This window comes from Lupinus angustifolius, chromosome LG06, assembly GCF_001865875.1.
Source record: "Lupinus angustifolius cultivar Tanjil chromosome LG06, LupAngTanjil_v1.0, whole genome shotgun sequence".
Taxonomy (NCBI): Eukaryota; Viridiplantae; Streptophyta; class Magnoliopsida; order Fabales; family Fabaceae; genus Lupinus; species Lupinus angustifolius.
In genome coordinates this window covers 20,112,010-20,132,960 of record NC_032014.1, presented here as the reverse complement: position 1 = coordinate 20,132,960, position 20,951 = coordinate 20,112,010, and the positions used below count along the sequence as shown (strand labels likewise).

Here is a 20,951-nt window from a genome sequence, read left to right as displayed (position 1 = left end):
CAAAGCAGATTGGTTATCACAATAAAGTAAGCAAATTTAGAATAAGAGAATTGTAAATCTTCGAGGAGATAAGTGAGTCATGTGATTTCACAAGAAGTTAAAGCCATGGCTCTATATTCAGCTTCACAAGAACTACGAGAAACTGTTTTCTATTTCTTGGATTTCCAAGAAACCAAAGAATTACCCAAATAAATGCAGCATCCAGAGATGGATCTCCTAGTATTTGGGCAAGATACTCAATCACTGTCACCATATGCCTTTAATTGGACAGTGGAATTGGTGGGAAAGAAGATGCCTAAAGCAAAAGATCCTTTGATGTATCTGAGTATTTTAGTTGCTGCTTGTTGATGGGAATTGGTTGGTTTGGCCATCAATTGAGTTAGTTAGTGGACAGAGAAGGTGAGATCAGGCCTAGTATTAGTAAGATAAATGAGCCTCCCAACTAGTCTTCTGTATGCAGAAGAATTGGGATAATCACCATTACTGTTTTGGTATAGATGAGAACCTTGGGTCATAGGAGTGCTAGATGGTTTGTAGCCAAGTAATCCTGCATCAGAAAGGATTTCCAAAGCATACTTTCGTTGATTCATAGTGATTTCAGTGTGATTCCTAGATATTTCAAACCCAATGAAGAATTTCAGGTTTCCTAAGTCTTTAATTTTGAAAGTGGAGTCGAGTAAGTGTTTAAGATGGTTGATTTTATCAAGATTGTTGCCTGAAAGTATGACATCATCCACATAAACAAGAACTATGGTAACACAATTAGCAGATATCCAATGAACAAAGAGAGAATGGTCTCCCTTGCACTTAGTATAGCCATGCTTAATTGGGAAGGTTGAGAGTTTAGAGAACCATTGCCTACTGGCCTGTTTAAGGCCTACAATGTTTTTTCAAGATTGCATACTTGAGTAGGATTAGAAGTGTGGAGTCCATGAGGAGGCTTCATATAAACTACTTCATTAAGATCTCCATGTAAAAAGGCATTGTTGACATCTAGTTGTTTAAGATGCCATTAATGAATGGACGCCAAGGCAAGCAACATTCTAACTGTGCTAATTTTGGCAACGGGGGAGAAGGTAGCCATGTAGTCTATTCCTTCTGTTTGGGTGTAGCCTTTAGCCACAAGCCTGGCTTTGTACCTTTCCAAACTCCCATCAACTTTATATTTAATTTTAAAGAGCTATCTGCATCCTATGACAGTTTTGTCACTAGGAAGATTAGTGAGAATCCGGGTATGATTGAGTTGTAAGGCCTTTAACTCTGTTGAGATGGCATCCTGCCTGTGAGGATATAAAATAGCTTGAGCATAATTCTTGGGTTCAACATGAGTACTAATGGAAAGAAGCCTGGATTTGTGACTAGGGGCCAATTTATCATAAGATAGATAAGATGATATGGTGTATTTAGAAGTACTATAGTGATCAGTTTTGCTCATAAGAGCACAGTGGTAATCTTGTAAGTAAGAGGGAGGCTTAGATACCCTATCACTTCTTCTAGTGCTTAGATAAGTGGTTTGAGGAAGTGAGGGTTGATCAACAGAAATGTCATGGTTAGCAGCATTATGTTCATTATTGTTCTGACCCTCTGCCTCAAGGTTCAAGTGAGGGAAAGAAAACATGTCTTCATAGTAAGTGGTAGGCAGAGGCTTAATAATGTCTGCATTGGTCTCTTCATGATTTGGCTTAGTCTTATAAGGAAAGCTAAGTTCATGAAATATTACATTTCTAGTAATCTGTAAGGCCCTAGTAGACAAATTGAGAACAACATATCCCTTTGTTCCATTCTTATAGCCTAGGAAAATACATCTAGCAGACCTAGGATCAAATTTGGATCTGGAATGACTGAGTGTACTAGTATACGCAAGGCATCCAAAAACTTTAATATGATGTAAATTAGGTTGTGTTCCATGCAACATTTCAAAAGGTGATTTATGATGCAAAACAGGGGTAGGCAGAAAATTAATGATATGAACAACATGCACAATAGCATAAGACTAATATACCTTTGGTACCTGACTTCGAATTAGCAGAGCTCTTAATACATTCAATAGATGTTGGTGCTTTCTTTCGACCACTCCATTTTGTTGTGGAGTATAAGTACAACTAGTTTGGTGAAGGATTCCTTTGCTGGAATAAAAGGATTCCATCAAGAATTCCTTACATTATCTGGTCTTACAACCTTGATTCTTTTAGAGAATTGATTTTCAATTGAAGTAATAAAATTCTGCAATACCTGAGATGCCTCTGCCTTATTTTTCAATAGGAATATCCATGTAAATCTTGTGTAATCATCAACTATGGTTAGAAAATATCTATGTCCATGTATTGAAGTTATAGCAAAAGGACCCCAAATGTCAGCATGCACAATATCAAATCTTTGCAACGATCTAGATTTACTAATTGAAAAGGGGAGTTTCTTTTGTTTTGCCTTAAAACATACATCACATATATGGTTCTTGTTGAAAGTAATAAAAGGAAATTGCTTCTTAAGGGTATGCATACATTGTTCAGAGGCATGTGCTAGCCTAAAATGCCATAGTTCAGTATTACTAATGTTAGGTTCTTGAGTGAAAGATGAATTGACTTTATGATGAAAGATAGCAACTTTTAGCACATATAATCCCTTGATGATCCTAGTTGTACCAATCATCTTCAAAGTATTCTTGTCCTGGATTTCACATGATGATTCATTAAAGCATATGATGCATGAGATATCCATAGCTAATCTAGGAATAGACAACAAATTATATGAAAAAGATGGTAAGTAAAGAACATTATGCAGGATTAAGTTCTGTAAAATAGGTATAGTGCCAGAAATTTTGGCTACAACTTGCCTTCCATTAGGTAGTTTTACCAATATTGGCTTGATTCTGTAGTATGCAGAGAACAATGACAAAGTGGAGCATATATGGTCAATTGCTCCACTGTCAAGTATCCAAGAGGTGTTTTGATAGTTGGGTTTAGAAGTACCTGAGTGTTCTTCCTCATGATGCATTGAAGCAACAGAGAGAATATTGCTTACATTGCCAACCTTGTGGTCATCATGGTTTGTTGTGCTTCCCATGAGATTATTCTGTTGAAGCATGTTGATTAAGCTGTGGTACTGTTGTTGACTAAGTCCATAGATAGTGTTGTCTTGATCAGTCTTCTTGTTGCTTGTTTGTGGTTCTTCTTTTTGAGTTTCTTCATTGGTCCTGATAGAGTTAACTTGTTCTCCTTTTGTGAATTGAAAATTGGTTGAAAAGCCATGGAGTCTGTAACATATTTCAGCTGTGTGCCCAATTTTATTACAATAGGTACACTGCTTTGCATTAGTCCCTTTAGTCCAAGAGCCTCTTCCAAAGGAGTTTGAGGATTTTCTTCCAAGAATAGACCCCCTATTTGATCCTCCTCCTCTTCTCCAATTCCCTGCAACTGCCATAGCCTTAACCTCCAAATCTTGTCCATATAGCTGTGTTTCTTGCTGTATGACCATTGAGAAAACCTTACTTATGTTTGGTAAAGGCTCAATAAGCATAATCTGAGATCTGACCCCAGAGTATACATCATTTAAACCCTTTAAAAATCTGATAACTCTATCCTCATCACAGTGCTTCTTTGATCCTATTTCAGCAGTGTAGTTAGGTGGATCTGCGTAATTACATATAGGTAGTGGTCTTAGATTTTCAATTTCATCCCATAGAGTCTTGATCTCCGTGAAATAATTGCTGACACTTAATTCTTCTTGCTTGAAATTGGACAATGAATCTTGAAGTTCAACAAGTCGAAAGAGGTTCCCCTGTGAGAACCTTGCTCTCAATTCTTCCCAAACCTCATGTGCTTTCTTGATCCAAATGATGCTTTGTAAAATTGAAGAGACTGATCTGTTGATCCATGATATCACAATGTTATTTGCCCTTTCCCAGGCTGGATATATAGAGTCTGTTTTGAGAGGCATTCAGATAGATCCATCTACAAAGGGCAATTTTTGTTTGGTGCTGAGGCTGACTTCCATGGCTCTTGCTCATTGATGATAGTTTTGTCCATTTAGCAAAGGTGAGACTATGGGTACTGCTGGATTTTCTGATGGATGTACATAATATGATGAATTGACATCTTGCATATGAGATGTTGTTATGCTTGAAGTGCTATTTGAAGGTATGAGTGATGTCATTGAATGTAGCAGAGATCTTTTAAGAAAAAGAGCTCTGATACCATATAAAAAAGATAGACTTTGAAGAATGAATGAACAAGAACTTTGATCAAGTTCTTGACAGAAACAGAAACAAAATGAAGAAGATAATGACAATGAAAAGAAAATAATAACACTTGAATAGATCTTTTTTTGATTGTATAATATTGATGTATATGTGTGAAAGATTGATTTACAAAAGAAAAAAACATAATGCTATTAAGTTAGTAACTAACTTAACTAACTAAGTTATATTCCCATGTGCGAAATACATAAGATAAGGTTTCTATAAGAAACTGATTTCTCATTGTTCTGATATGACCAAGTTACCAAGTCTGGATGCTTGGCTTTGAGCTTTGGCCTTGATAGAATTAGAGCTGGAACTGATTGCTTGAATGCTACATAGGTTGTTCCCTTGTGCAAGTTGTTTTTTATTATTGTTTAATAAATACTAATTAAATAAAAATATATAACTTAAGGATTTGTTTATGGGTTGTATTTTGGAGAGAAGACAATGGTAAGGGAAGGCTTAGTAACTAGAAAATATACGTGTAAAATGACTTTGAAGCTTTATCTTTCTCTTTCATCCCTTTCAAAACCCAATTCATAAATAAACCTTAAAAAACACAATAGACATGATTGCATGAGTCACAACAACAAATTATCATCTCTAGATTCAAATCTAGGTTCGACCAAAACATGTTCTTTTACAATTGCATGCATCATACCACCAATTTCAAACTCGCAATATATGCTTCACAATACCATAAACCATACAGAAACAATTTTGAAATCATGGTATAGTTAAGATTTTAAGGAAAAAATGTTAAATTTTTCAGCAGCAAAAGAGGTAATTAAAAAATGTTACTTCTTTGCAATCCTTCATTTGCTCAATTGTCTCTTAAGCAAAGAGAAGAAATCTTCATGAAGACTAACTTCTATAGCAGTTTCAAGTTGACTAGTGGTTGAGAAAAAATCTTTAGTGGCCTTAATCTAACTAATGAAATAATCAAATGATAAAAATCTTCAACAAATATGACCAGTTTTATACTGCCATACAAAATTTATCATTCTATTCTGACACAAATCCTTTTGTTTGCAAGTTGAATTTTGAAAAAAAAAGAAAAATAAGGGAAGAATTAAAAGACAAAATGCACTAGTGAGATGACTCTAAATCTTATCATTATTTTCCCTCCAAAACTCATAAACCCTTCTAAAAGGCAATTATTTTCAGAAAAACTTGTCTCGTGTTCCATAAGTTGTGTCATTGCATATATCATTAACTATGATTTGGTCAAAAAAATAATTAATTTTTTAACTTCAAAATATTTTTCCAACCAATCATAGGCTTCTAGTATATGCAGTGACACAAGACAACAGATGTTCTCCAATTATTTTCCAAAATTCGTCCCTCTTGGTCTCCATCTAACACCGTAGTGGGAGAGAAATGGAAAGGGGACAGAAATTGCGGCCACTTTAATTATTCCCATCAAAGAAAGGAGAAATTCTGAAGTATTTCCTAATCATGTAAAGCTATATATACTATTGAAAAACCCACATTACTAAGATTATACACATTGAATGATATAAAGCAATATTTTTTCTTGGCCAGAGAGCACCCAAGAATTTCACCATATAAGGACAGGAAAAGCAACTAGATACATATTAAGGAGGTTTTAAGCGATGATTATACAGGATATATTGTCGAACTAAATCTATACATTCTTCTTTACTAAGAATGTACACCTATAGATTACTATTTACTAATGATTTCTAGAAATAAACTACCACAGGAGTCCAGAACAATGAGTAATGCCCAATATAACAATGGCTAAACCCATCAAAAGTACACTTCCACCAATCTGATCTAAAGTGAATTTACCAGCCAGAAGAACATGGTGTGTGTGTCTCTTAGGATCTTCTTACATCCTTAAATCCAAAATGGAAACTGTATTATCAGCAAAAGAAGCAGCTAGCTTGTCACCTTCCTTATTCCAGCAGACCTCGAAAGCTCCTCCATTGCCGATGTATGTTTTCACGATCTTGCCATCCTTCAATGACCATATGTGCACGGATTTGTCAAGAGACCCACTTGCTATATACTCACCATCTGGACTGAATGCAACAGAATATACAGGTTCCCTGCAAAACCAAATAAACATGTCAGAAACAAAGGAATTTATTACATTCAAGGAAACAGAACCTATCTCCTTTTATGCTTGATATTTTTCAATAAGAAATTCATTTGCTATATAAATTACAAAGTTACGAACTTAACAGAGCTGCACAAAGGTCTGATTAAGCTTAGGACTTCATGTTGATAAGCCTCATTGCTCTTAGGCCTTTCATATAGACGGGTGAGGAATCTCAAACTACCAGTTACTTAAAAAGAATGTGAAATCTGGACTGGACCGTATGGTGCGACTGGTCCGATCGCAGATTGGACTTGAAAATAGTTCTAGTTTGCATTCTTAATTGAATGAGCAGTTGAACCGGGGCAATTCCAGTTCGACCGTTTAAATCTAGTTAAACTGCAAAAACCCAGGAAGTGAACTGAGCGGTTCACTTACAAATTAAAAAAAATAGAACACTACTTTAACGTTTTATTTTAGTCTGGTAAAAAAATGGAGAAATATTACTTCAACATAATTACTAATAATATAAAATTTTGCATTTATATATAATAATATATTTATAGATAATTATTAATTATATATGACATCATCAATTGGATCAGGCATTTTAACCGGTTAAACCTAACACGAGACCTCCGGTCTGATGTCGGCCCGGATTTCATAACACTGCTTAAAAATAAATGTAACTAATAAAAGACAGCACCACACATAAATGAACCAAAGCTGTATAAAAAATAGTACCTGTGTCCATTGAAGCTGTAAATAGAGTTCCCAAGTTCCACATCCCATATCTTCACAGTTGAGTCAAATGAAGCACTGCACAAAAAAGATGCCCACGTAGTTTTTGACATGAAAACAATTTTTTTTTCCAATAGCACCCAAACAATGAACCTAGTTCACCAAGGAATTAACTTACCTAGCTAAAACCAACATTTTATTAGGGTTACTTGTGCCAAGACCAGTGGGGCTCCATCTGATAATGTATATCTCCTACAAAGCAATTGTTTAGTTTTTCCAATGGCATGCAGAATTTCTAAGAAAGTCAAAAGCAAACACAAAGCAAGAACTGACAAAAGGAAAACACTCAAAACTAAGGATACCTTGGAATGCTCCCTTAAATCACGAAGATGATTATCATAATTCATTCTCCATACCTGCAAAACAATCATCTACTCAACGCATGACAATAAACATTGACACGTATGGACAATAATTTCACATATTACATCTAATTTCTCTGATAAAAAATAATTCTAAAGTAAACTGATTGCAAAGGGCAGTACTGCCGAGATACAGGGGAAAACAGCATTATGGATTGATAACATAGATAAGATCAGTTACTAAGCGAACAAATATTAGACCTTTGCAGTGCTGTCATCAGAACATGAGGCTAGTATTGATCCTGTTGGATCCCATTTGACACAATTAACTTCACCCTGAAATTGAAGTGAGCTCATTAGCAGACAGAAAGACTTATACAATCACTATATTGCATTTCAATGAAATATCTCAACATATAGCTTTCTGTACACACTCAATGAGCAACAATTTCAGATATCTGAACTTTCAACCCCAGCCAACTATGATATAAAATGCAAACATACAGAGCCTTTAAACTAGTTAAATGGGACTTAACTTTAACAAAGCAGATTACAACAGCAAAAACAAAGTCTTCTTTCCAGAAGATGGGGTTGCTACTTAGATTTTCTACACAATGTATTCCGAATTGTCATAAGAAATATACCTAAATATTACTCAGGAAGTCAGTCAAGACTCATTCTTAAAGCAGCAGCCCCAGGCTTTGCACCATATAGTACTTTCCAGCCTTTTTAACTTGTTATCAAGAAAGTCGGGATTAACCCTTCTTCCCCGAAAAGGATATAATTTCAGTGATTTAAGTATCCGTATTATAGCACAATGCTACAAAATAAGGTCTAATGTACAAACCTGGTGCCCAGCAAAAGTTTTTACAGGACGGTTGTCACCAATCTTGCAAACATAAATCATATGGTCAGAGGAACTTGTGGCAAAGGACACATTGTTGCGCCAGTCAACATCAAGTGTTGGACCTAAACAACATATCAAGCCTACAGTGAGCAATCATTCCTCAACATGGTTAAGAATATTCTCATCAAAATTCTTTATAGAGAATGCTCATCAATTAAATTGCATATTCAAAATATGCACCTGAATGAAATTCAAATTGTTGTTTCCATTCCTCTGTCTTCATATCCCACACAATCGCAGTTTTATCAAAACTTCCAGTAAGAAGATAATCGCCTTTCTTATTCCACTTCAGAGAGAAGATGGGTCCCTTGTGTTTGTTGAATGTATTCCTCAGTTCACCTGGTCAAAGATTGGTCACCACATAAATGAAACAATATTTTTGTTGTTGAAGCCCGCAAATTCAGATATACCCAAAGCCCACATAAAGAAACTAACAATACTTATAAATGGAATGGATGCAACTACAAATATCAGACACTGATATAGCCATTGAGGATACTCTCACAAGACAGAGAGAGAGAGATACACATACTAAAAAGTGCATATGGAGTCACGCATGAAGTAAAAATTGTTAAGACGAGTGCAATGTCTATATCACTCAAATAATTTAAAGTCCATTAAATTAACTCTGATTAAAAAGTTATTAGTAAAGTCATGCTGATCTTAACCATTTTGGGCTACAGAAAATCACAAATGTCAGCAACCCATTATAAGATCAACTTTTTGTAAGGTGAACAACCCACAGATAAATATGTGATTTTTATAAACAAAATGGTTGAGAGTATCATTGCTCATATTATTAACAGGTGAAAACTATTGCAATTAATAGCTCTTATCCTACATCAACACATGCATAAACGATTTATTGTAACTTTTTGGATACAAATATACATCAAGTCTCTTACAAGTCTAATTAAACAAGCTCGCTATATAAGTATATAACAAAGGCAGATACAAGCAAGCATGCAAAGCTATTTGCATGAATATAGGTACAGTATCGATACCGATACGAGTAAGAGATATGGCTTTTCTTAAAATATAAGGTATGGCTATGCCAATACAAAATTTAAATAAATAAATATATATAAAAAGATGCAACGGATCAGAGGTATCGGAACATACCCAATACAGGTATGTTACCATCTTTGAAGTTTCCTTGCAACTTAGATGCAAAGTTATATAGATTACAATCTGACCATGCTACTATAGGTAGTTGAAGGGGAATGACAAAAACAGAAAGCATTTAAGTATAACAAGATAAGAAATATAGAAAATTTGACTTCTGTTTTTATTATTATTTATATGCCTCTTTTATTTGCTGTACCAAGAGTCCCTGGCTGACAACCGAACAATGACTCCTTTAGGTTTTACCTCTACCAACAAATCCTTTTCATTGCACACTGTAGGGATCAATATTTCTTTGCCTATTTATCAAATCAAAAACAAATTTTCCCACTGCCTCCTATGAAGGGGATTCAAGGGAATGACTCTACTATTTACACTGGCCTCACATAAACACAAGATGAGCAATTTACTACCTCCCCATCCCTTTTACAGTTTTACTTTTTCAACCATACAATAAGAAATACTAGACAATAATTTAAGATTTTTCCCTTTAAGATTTCTTTGGTAACCAGATTTAAGATTTCTTCCATACAATAATTTCATCCACCGAGGACGGGAGGAAAATAAAAAACTGACAAATAAAATATATCATGGGAAAAATGAAACATATACAGACTACAATAGTCAAGAATGAAGACAAAAAATTCTTCCAAGGCTACAGTTGCATAAACATATAGTAATATGCACAAAGCAAAATAACTTGTTAAAATATATTAACTTAGTTCCTTCATTCTTAGTGGGATTGTGGGAGTAGATGAACACATAAACAAGAAGCAAAAGACAGTGTTTATCTCCTACGGTCACATGACCTTCCCAAGGCTTCCCATGACAGCCACAAATTCTCACCCAACCCAACAAAATAATAGAAAACTGAAATATCATACCAAAACTTAAGAACATCTTAGAGACGTTTTATACCACCAAATAAATTTTTTTGAAGGCTACTGCACAATCTAAGTATGGAGATAAGTTTCATACCAGTAGTGGTCCAAATTCTTGCTTGCCCATCATAAGAACCAGTTGCAAGAAGCATCCCTTCCCCCTGTATGGAAGCAGCCAGAGTGAACTTTTTCAGTACAGCATAAAATATAACAAGAAAATATTACAAAAAATAACATTGAATTTACATATTACATTTATAATAGTAATAAGTTAGCATATTGAAAAAGATAATCTAAAATATTTTAAGAAAACCATAGAAAAAACATCTTGGGAAAAATATTTTCAAATTCCCCTCTATTTTCTTGATTTTTCATTTATCTCCCATTTTCATAACAAACACAGCCCTGCCATGAAAACATACAAAATAAACCCTATAAACCTTAACAATCCTTCCTTGATTGTCATGATTTTCCCAGATGGCTCCCTGCTGAAAGGAGGTTGATGTGACCTTTCAAAAAATAGAGAAGATGTGGAGAGAAATCAGAAGAAAAAAGGGGAAGAGATTTAAGTACCATATATACATTATATATATATATATGATATGATACGGCTAATACCAAGCCAATGATTAAAAATGTGTATAAAAGGGGAAAGAGGAAAGTTTGGATAGAATTACAAACTTTCCTTTTCTACCTTGGGTAGTTAGATACAATTAGGAAGTTAGCTGCTATTAATAGCATAGCAATTAGAATGGGAAGTTAGTTTTTGGCATAACCAATCTGATTGTGGAATCAATGGTGGGAAAGGGATCCATAGATCCTTGTATTCTTCTAACCTTGTAATTCTTCTTCTCTCTATCAATTCAATAAAATCTTAGAGCCCTACCAAGAATTCCATTGATTCTGGCTTAGGGACTTATTCTTTCACTCTCAATTTTTACTAGCATAGATACCAGTGCCTATCACTGGTATCAGAGCATCATCCTGGTGCCTGTGGGGAGAAATCACACTGCTGCTGATTAGGGTTTTGTCGCATGGTCTCTACAAGAAGCATGGCTAGAGAAAATGATAGTTGGGAGGAATTCCGCGAAGACGGGAGCAAATGCGATTGAGAATGGAGCTGAATGAAGCGCGTACCAAGAAAACTGAGGAACTGTTGGCTGCCATAGCCACCAAGTTAGGAGTGACTCTCATTGAGAATAAAATGGGAGAAGGCAGTGAAAATGATGAGGTGGATAGTCATAAATTGGGCCAGAACCAAAATAGATGAAGAAAATTGGAAATTTCCATCTTCTTGGGGGGAAGATGCATATGGTTGGGTGCAGAAGTTAGAAAGGTATTTCTCTCTTATGTCCATTTATGAATAGGAGAGGATGAGGGCTACTCTGGTTGCTCTAGAAGGAAAAGCCTTGAGTTGGTATAACTGTAACCCAAATCCTACCTGGGAAGGTTTCAAGTTGGCAGTGGTGAGGAGATTCCAACCTTCCATGGCTGAAAACCCTCGAGTTACTTCTGTCTTTGAAACAAGAGGGAGGAGTAGAGGCTTATGTAGAGGAATTTGAGAAGTATGCAGGACCTTTGAGGGGAATCAACCAAGATTTTGTGAGGGAGTGTTCTTAAATGGACTCAAGGAGGAGATCCGAGCATAAGTAAGGTTGTATGAGCTGAAAACCTTACCAAAGGTGATGCAGAAGGCCATACTTATAGAACAGAAGAACTTGGTGGTGAGTAGAAGGTCTCCATGGGGGTTTACAAGGTCTTCTAGATCAATAAGGAGCAATTCTTTTAACAAGGTGGTTACCTTAGAACCTTCTTCTACTAACAGTAGTAGGAGAGAAGGGTCATCCATAAGAAGTGTGGCTGCACCTTCCAGGACCAGTCAAGAAGCTAGTAATTCTAAAGCTATAGGGGAATTCAAGAAATTGACAAATGCTGAGATGAAGGAAAAAAGAGAGAGAGACCTTTGTTTTAGGTGTGATGAACCCTTCTCTAGGGAACATAAGTGCAAATTTAAATAGTTAAGCATGCTACTGATGGCTTATGAAGAGGAGATTGAAGGAGAAAGGGATACAGAGGGAGATTGAGCACTTTGATTCCCTACAACTTTCTTTGTATTCCATGAAGGGACTCACAACTACTAAGTCTTGGAAGGTTAAGGTAAGTCTCTATGGGGTTCCGGTGGTTATCATGATAGATTGTGGGGCATCACACAATTTCATTTCAAGGGAAATGATGAACCAGTTGCAACTAAAGCTGGAGGATACTAAAGCCTATGTGGTGGAGGTAGGGGATGGACCCCAGATACCTTGCAAGGGAAAGTGCTCTCAGCTCCAGTTATGCCTACCACAGATTGAGGTAATTCAAGATTTCTATTTAATTGCTTTAAGAGGGGTGGAAGTGGTCTTGGGGTTAGAATGGTTGGCCAGTTTGAGTGAGGTTAGAGCAAATTTTGGTAGAATGAGGTTGACTCTGAGAAGGGGTGACTCCTTAGTAAGCATTGTTGGGGATTCTACTTTGACCAAGACAAAATTGTCTTTAGGAGCCTTTATGCAAGTATTGTTGAGGGAAAGGGAGGGGTTACTCCTGTAGTATGATATTCCTAAGGAGATTGAATCAAAGAGGAGGGTTCCTATAGAACTAGAAGGGGTTTTGCAATAACATCAGGAAGTTTTCCAAGATTTGCAGGGACTTCCACCTTCTAGACAGCATGACCATGCTATACACTTAAGGGAAGGAGTTGAGATACCTATTCTCGGACCCTATAGGTGTCCATATTATCAGAAATTTGAGACAGAAAGGCTAGTGGCTGAGATTTTGGAAGCTGGAGTAATTAGGCCCAGCATAAGCCCTTACTCTAGTCCAATCATATTGGTGAAAAAGAATGATAGCGGGTGGAGATTTTGTGTGGACTACAGGACCCTCAACAGAATTACAGTCTCAAATAAATTTCCTATTCCACTAATTGAAGAGTTGTTGGATGAGTTAGGGGAAGCAAGGGTGTTTTCTAAGCTTGACTTGAAGTCAGGTTACCACCGGATAAGGATGAAACCAGAAGATGTGGGCAAAAATGCTTTTAGGGCCCATAAGGGCCACTATGAGTTCTTAGTTATGCCTTTTGGGCTACTAATGCACCCTCAATCTTCCAATCCCTCATGAATGAGGTCGTAAAACCATTCCTAAGGAAATTTACCCTAATTTTTTTTTATGATATACTTGTATACAACCCTGACCTAGAATCCCATGTCCAACACATAGGGAAAATCTTGGCCTTGTTGAAAAAGAATAGCCTAAAAGCCAATTTGGAGAAGTGTAGTTTTGGTCAAGGTAGCATTGAATATCTAGGCCACATTATTTCTGAAGGAGGGGTGGTTGCTGACAATTCTAAGATAGAAGTTGTGAAGACTTGGCCTCAACCAATCAATATTAAGGGCTTGAGGGATTCCTAAGGCTCACTAGGTACTATAGAAAGTTTGTTCATAATTATGAAAAATTAGCCAAGCCCCTCACTGATCTCCTTAGGAAGGACTCTTTCACTTGGACTAAGGACACCACCACTGCTTTTGAAAGGTTGAAGGTTGCCTTGATGGAAATTCCCATGTTGGTTGTTCCAAACTTCAACAAGCAGTTTGTAGTAGATACTGATGCTTCCAGCATGGGTTTAGGGGTTGTCTTGATGCAAGAGGGTAGACCTCTAGCTTTTTGGAGCAAAAAGGATTATCCTTGAAGGCTCAATAGAAGTCAATATACAAAAGTGGAGGCACTATCTTTTAGGGAGGCATTTCATTATTAGAACTGACCAAAGGAGCTTAAAGTTTTTTTACTGATCAGAAATTGTTCACTGATGAGCAGTTCAAGTGGGATGTCAAATTGGTAGGCTTGGATTTTGAAATCCAATACAAACCAAGTAGTGAGAACTCTGCAGCAGATGCTCTATCTAGGAGGCTTATGTATTCAGCCATCTCTATGGTGAGTCATAAAGAGGTGGACAATTGGATTCAAGAGGTTTAGGGAGATGGAGGAAAATAATGCAGGACCTACTCATTTCTCCTACTGCTCATCCAGAGTTTGAAATTAAGAAGGGGGTGTTGTACTACAAGGATAGGTTGGTGATGTCTTAGGTTTTAAACAGTCCTCTAATTATTTCTGAATGTCATGAAACTCCTACAGGAGGACACCAAGGGTATTTCAGAACATACAAGATTTCTAGTTTCTTGTTTTGGGAGGGTATGAGGAAGGATGTCAAGGACTTTGTAGGGAGTTGTGACACTTGTAAGAGGAATAAATACTCCACCCTAGCTCCTGTTGGGTTGCTTTAGCCTTTGCCTTTTCCTTAACAGGTGTGGATGGACATCTCAACAAAGGAACTGTCTGCTCTATTTGTAAAGGAGGTGGTTAAGCTGCATGGGTTCCCCAACACTATTGTCTCTGATAGGGACCCCTTATTCTTAAGCCAATTTTGGAAGGAGCTTTTTAGAATGGCTAGCACTCAATTAAAATTGAATACATCCTACCATCCTCAAACAGATGGCTAGACTGAGGTGGCTAACAAGTGTTTAGAAACCTACCTTAGGTGTTTTGCAAGACCTAAACCCTGACAGTGGGTAGATTGGTTGCATTGGGTTGAATTCTGGTTTAATTCAAGCTACAATAGTTCAGCTGGAATGACCCCTTTCAGGGCTTTGTATGGGAGAGAACATCCTATCTTATTGAAAGCTGGAACTATCCCTTCCAAGGTAGAAGAAGTGAACATGCTTTATTCTCATAGGGATGGCATCTTGGAAGAATTAAAGAATAATTTGGCTAAAGCTCAGAATTTGATGAAGCAGTATGCTGATAAGCATAGAAGGGTGGTAGAATTTGAGGTTGGTGTATGGGTTTTCCTCAAGCTGCAGCCATACAAGACGAAGTCCTTAGCTGCTAGAGCTATGCTAAATTGGCTCCAAGATATTGTGGACCTTACAAGGTAGTTAAAAGGGTGGGATCTGTGGCTTATCACTTAGAACTACCTTTGCACTCAAAAATCTATCCAGTCTTCCATGTGTCTTTGTTGAAGAAGGCCCTTAAACCTAATCAACAACCTCAACCCCTTCCACCTATGTTGAATGAAGAATTAGAGTTGGAGGTGGAACCAAAGAAGATCATAGACAAAAGAGAAGATGAGTGGGGTAATGAAGAGGTACTGATCAAGTGGCAAAATTTACCTGATCATGAATGTTCTTGGGAATTTGCAACTACACTACAAGACAGATTTCCTAGTTTCCAACTTGAGGACAAGTTAAAATGTTTAGGGGGGGGGGGTATTGATAATGCTAATACCAAGCCAATGATTAAAAACGTGTATAAAAGGGGAAAGAGGAAAGTTTGGATAGAATTACAAACTTTCCTTTTCTACCTTGGGTAGTTAGATACAATTAGGAAGTTAGCTGCTATTAATAGCATAGCAATTAGAATGGGAAGTTAGTTTTTGGCATAACCAATCTCATTGTGGAATCAGTGGTGGGAAAGGGATCCAGGGATCCTTGTATTCTTCTTCTAACCTTCTAATTCTTCTTTTCTCTATCAATTCAATAAAATCTTAGAGCCCTGCCAAGAATTCCATTGATTCTGGCTTAGGGACTTATTCTTTCACTCTCAATTTTTACTAGCATAGATAGCACTGTCTATCAATATATATAGAGAGTGTATGTGTGTGTGGGAGACGGAGAGGGAGAGAATAAGAGATTTTATATGAAGAAAAGAGGAAGAGAACAATCAAAAGAAATAAACAGGTTTGTGAAGAACTTTCAGATAGAAATAGGCATAATACAATAACATCTGAAAAAACAAGATATCATTCATTTAGTAGTTCAAATAGATAAGGAGGAAACAAGAGATTTATGATACAAAATTCAAGCACACTCTCCACTGCTTCACAGAAGAATGTCTTAAGAAACTAATTAATAATATCAGGTTTGTGTTATTTAGTATTTCAGAGCAGAGAAAATTTTAACCCATGCTTCATATTGAAAGCAGGGAAAGGAAGGCAGGTTGCTTGCTGCTACAAAGTTGAAGAAATGAAGTTCTCAGGAAATCATTTAAATGTGTCTGAAAACAGCATGAAGAAGCAAAGGGAGAATAAGGAGCACATCACAAAAATGGGAGCACATATATTGTCCCACAAGTTGTACCACTGCATGTACTATCAGCCTATGATTGATTGAAAAAATATATTAAAGTTAAAAAATTAATAATTAACTATTTTTCTGACCAATCATATTTGATGGCACATACAGTGCTACAACTAGTGAGACAGCATATGTGTACCCCAAAAAAATACAAGTACACATTATGCTGTTTGGAGCTATAGAATACTATGTATACACTTCGAATTTAGAGTTGATTAAAGTAACACTAAAGTAATTGTGCTACTCTTTATTAGTCAATAAATCCTATTAGTTAGTAAATAAATTACGCATGGCGGTATAAGCATATCCTATTTTAGAAGCAACAGTTTTGGGAAGGTGTGGAGAAGGAGCTTCACAAAATTTATAATGGTGAACCAAACAATAGTACTGGATTCAAACATACAACATCAGTTGCTATCTTGCATTTAAATCAGTATATGTAATTGAACTCACATTCCAATCAAGCGTAGTGACATCTTTATTCTTTTCATTTGTTCTACCCCTGACATGCTTCAATACCACTGCATTGAAAGGCTTCTGTGAAGCGGTTTTACATTTCCCTTCTGCTATTGTCCAAATACGAGCTGTTGAATCCCCAGACCTAAAATTTGAGATGGTGGTAAGAGTAAAGCACAAGAATACTATAAGATACCTTCAAAAGTGTTTTAGAACCCAGAAAGAGAAGAGCTAATATTAGCATCTTATATAATTATTGCTTTTAATTTTATAAGAAAAATCTGTCACAATTAACTTTTTGTTAAAACTTTCTTTATCTCATCCAGCGTATCTACAATTGTATTTTAGAATCACCAAAATATGAGAACCGCCAAAAATAAAAACAAAGAACAGCCAATACATGTGATTGCAACCAACCAAACTCCTACATAAGTTATAAAATAGGACATGTGAGGTCAAAATGCATTATCCTAGAGATGAAGTATCATGCCTCCTAACATCAACACGTAACTTTAGAACTATAATGCTTATAAAATTTGAGGCCCTTTGATCCTGTTCTAGTTCATTTGTCTCTGTAAAACATTTTAAAACTCCAAAGTAAAAAAATTATGAAACAGAAAAAGTTCAGAACGGGTTATTTTTTGAAAAAGTTTTAAAAAGTACAAAATTTATCTGGAAAAGGAAATGCACAACTTTAAAAACACCATAAAGCAAAACATTCAGATGAAAACTGCACGCTACTCCCTCCACTTATGGTAAACTTCCATTAATTTCACACAATGGATAAACCGCATGATGCATAATTGCGTATTACTCTTGATATAAAAAATGTATGACAATTTAAACAACTTCTCAACAAATAGATTATAAACCGCACATGACCCATATGTGCATTATGTTTGAAACAGAAAATTCAAACCAGCTTTTATATCTATATATTTTGAAGGAAACGGCGAAAGGTGTCAGAAAGAGACAAGGTACAAAATTGTTAAATGCGTGAAAAATGTTAAAACCATTAAATCTCTCCAAAATCCACCAATAGAGGAAAAGGATTTTGCAGCAACCATTATCTACTACATTGATAGCTATTTAATTACCTACTTTCTCCAAAAGGATTCTGCATGCTACTTCCTACGTAATTGCTATTCATGAATTATAATTACCATAGCTCACAGTAATAGCTGTTGTTCCATAATTGATTTATGTGTACATTGACAATAGGGGGGGGGATCATTGATGGAGATACCTACCCTGATGCAAGAAGAGATCCTGTAGGACTCCATGCACAAGCGCACACCTAAAGGGATGGTAAAGAGACAAATTAAGAGTTTGACAATAGAAATAGTATATGGAAAAACAAAATTAAGAAGTTTCACAATACTTAACCTCTGACGTGTGCCCTTGCAAAACTGTCACGTCTGAACTAGGAATTGCACAAGGCTGAGATATTGATGTTGTCGAGATGCCCATTGGTTCCGGTTCTATTCATGAGAATGAAAAACTTCATTCGTTTTTAAAGGAAGCATATTAACTGAAACATAACATTAGTTTGCATTTTTGTGTGCCAAACACAATGACGTAGTCCTAAAACCAAAGAGCATTTGGAGGGATCTTGTGGTGTAAAATCCTGCAACTATGATTAGTAGTTTTGGTAGACTCCAAAACATATTGTTAAAAAAGGATCTGAAAGAGGATATTTCTAAATTCTAATCTTAAGACTGCAGCAGTGGCTATCCATTCTGATCCTATTATCTTTAACTAGCATATGATCTATTGAAGTGCAAGGAAATAGGAACTTTATAGAAAGAAAAAAATATAGTGCTACATAATAAACAATAAAAATGAGGAAAAAAAAGCATAAATTCCACATGTCAAACTAAATATCAAATGGCATTTAGGGCCAATTATTAACAAAAATAATGCTTTGATTCCACGTGAAATGACATGCCAGACATGCAAGTTGCAACAGAGAGCAAAACACATTTTATACAAGACTGCGCAAAGTTCAGAACCAACCCCATTGGGTAGCTGATTACCTGCAAATGCTCCATTCTTTTCAAGCCTTACTGCTTTATCATCTTTACCAGTCACCATTTCTCTGCCAGTCCGATCTCCATGCAGCTGGTCTTGCTCTTGATCATTATCTACATTCTTCCTATCCTTTCCAGCTTCTTTCTCCCTTTTCCGTTTTCCCTTTTCTCTTACCCGTCCACGTTCACTTCCATGCTCCTTTTCAGGTCCCTTGTTTTTATCCTCCTGTTGCTTTTTCCTTCTTTCATTTATCATTTGCCTAAGTTGACTGACATCTTTTGTGATAAGCTCCATAGGTTTTAAGAACAAAAAATCTTCTTCCAGGTCTGCATCACTCTGGTAGGCTTAAAATAAACAATGATCAACATGAAACCTAAGGTATGAAATCAAATGGTTGAAAGTTATGTTGACAGTAAATTAAGTACACAGAATATAGAGAATGCTAACATTACTATAGTTAGCTTCCATTTCAAAGTACTGTAACCCCTTCTGAACAAATGAAACAAGAGCACCCGGCGGCACCGAATTTCCATCAATGGGGGATTTGTTAATGCCAGCCTCATATCCAAAATTAAAAGCAGAATGTGTGAAACCTGCAAGGGTGATGTAACATAATTAGACAGTAAACTAGTCCAGTTGCACATTATATTGTCATTCGCTAGATGCAAAAAAGCTTAATATTATGAAATGAAAAGAAATTACATGCTACAAAATCAATGTTAAAAAGCTTTTCTCACTCCGATGGAGCAAAACCCTAGGCTACATGATTTCTCTAAGACAACAGCAGCAATGTGCTATTCTTTATAGCTTATCTCTTAAAAAATCACTTCAGACAAATCCATTATTTAGAAACAGATCTAACAATTTTCTATCCTCCTTCAACATAAAGCCAAGAGTATACACCTCAGCGCAACAATAAGGTTGCTGCTTGTCGATAAGGTCACAAGTTCGAAGGCACGAAACAGTCTCTCCACTTGCAGGATAAGGTCATGTATATCTACTCTCCCCAGCCAGAGAATAGAAATTCAAAGCTCTTTATTTTTAACCACTCTTATAAAAAAATAAACCCTGAAAGGTTCAGTTTCTCGGAAGAAGCTAAACCCTAATAAACAGCTCAACAAACCAGTTCAACAAACCGCAATAATTATAAACAAAAAACTCGGGACTTTGCGAGCTTCTAGAACCCTAACATTTAGGGCGCACAAAAACTTAAAAAAAAAGATCGAACAAAAAACCAGTGGTCCAGTGCACGAGACTACCACTAGTGGAGTCCAGGGAGCATATTATCCGAGAAGCAGAGAGACTCTTTCCAGGATTTGAATTGTAATCTCGTAATCACTGAGCAGGAACCTTACGGTTGCGCGAGTCTCACCCCCTCTGACCAGAAGCATAGTATATTAAAGAAATTTAAAAGACAAAAAATGAAAGATATAAAAAAAGAAGGGGAGAATGAGAAACCTGATTCTTGAAGATAGCGAAACACCATAAAGTTGAGTTCAACGGAAGTAATGGAAGTCATTTTCACGGAACCTTCGAGAAGGGTGAAGCGAGGATTAAGGCAGTGTTTGGATGAAAGAAAAAAAAAGAGAAGGAAGAGGGTGGTGGGGGAAGGGTTGAGGTGGAATTTATAAAGTGGCAGAGTAACGGGGTTTGAGCAGGTGGGGGTTCATTTTGCAACAGGTGGGGGTTCATTTTGCAATTGACATGCTACTTTATCACTTGACAACTCAGACGGCTTTCCGTTTCTTCTATATTTCCGGGCAGGTAATAAGTACAGCTTTTAGAAAATAGTAAAACACTCCTATATATATTATTTATATACTCACATTTCAATATATTATGTATTTGCATTACTTTTATTTTATGCATTAATAATAATTAAAAATGAATGATAATAAATAATACAATAATAATACTCTTATATTATTTGTATAATAAACCTTTTTCTCATATATTAATGGTAAATTGCATGCTAAATAGGA

The 20,951-nt window shown here is 36.2% G+C and overlaps 1 protein-coding gene across 2 annotated transcripts; it reads right to left on the bottom strand.

The window, feature by feature from the left end:
• On the bottom strand, positions 5,730-20,714 carry LOC109350137 (F-box-like/WD repeat-containing protein TBL1XR1). 2 transcript variants are annotated; one of them, XM_019591285.1, is made up of 14 exons: positions 20,428-20,714; positions 19,417-19,562; positions 18,975-19,305; positions 18,325-18,419; positions 18,189-18,235; positions 16,936-17,083; positions 10,416-10,479; positions 8,493-8,651; positions 8,253-8,374; positions 7,667-7,741; positions 7,406-7,459; positions 7,222-7,295; positions 7,047-7,121; positions 5,730-6,312 (listed from the first exon to the last, which is right to left on the bottom strand). In XM_019591285.1, the coding sequence occupies exons 1-14, from the start codon at positions 20,486-20,488 to the stop codon at positions 6,093-6,095; spliced, it is 1,671 nt and encodes a 556-aa protein (XP_019446830.1). In that variant the 5' UTR covers positions 20,489-20,714; the 3' UTR covers positions 5,730-6,092. The 2 variants fall into 2 exon arrangements, with proteins under 2 accessions (XP_019446830.1, XP_019446831.1); XM_019591286.1 differs by lacking the exon at positions 20,428-20,714 and having other exon boundaries at positions 18,975-19,313; positions 19,417-19,527.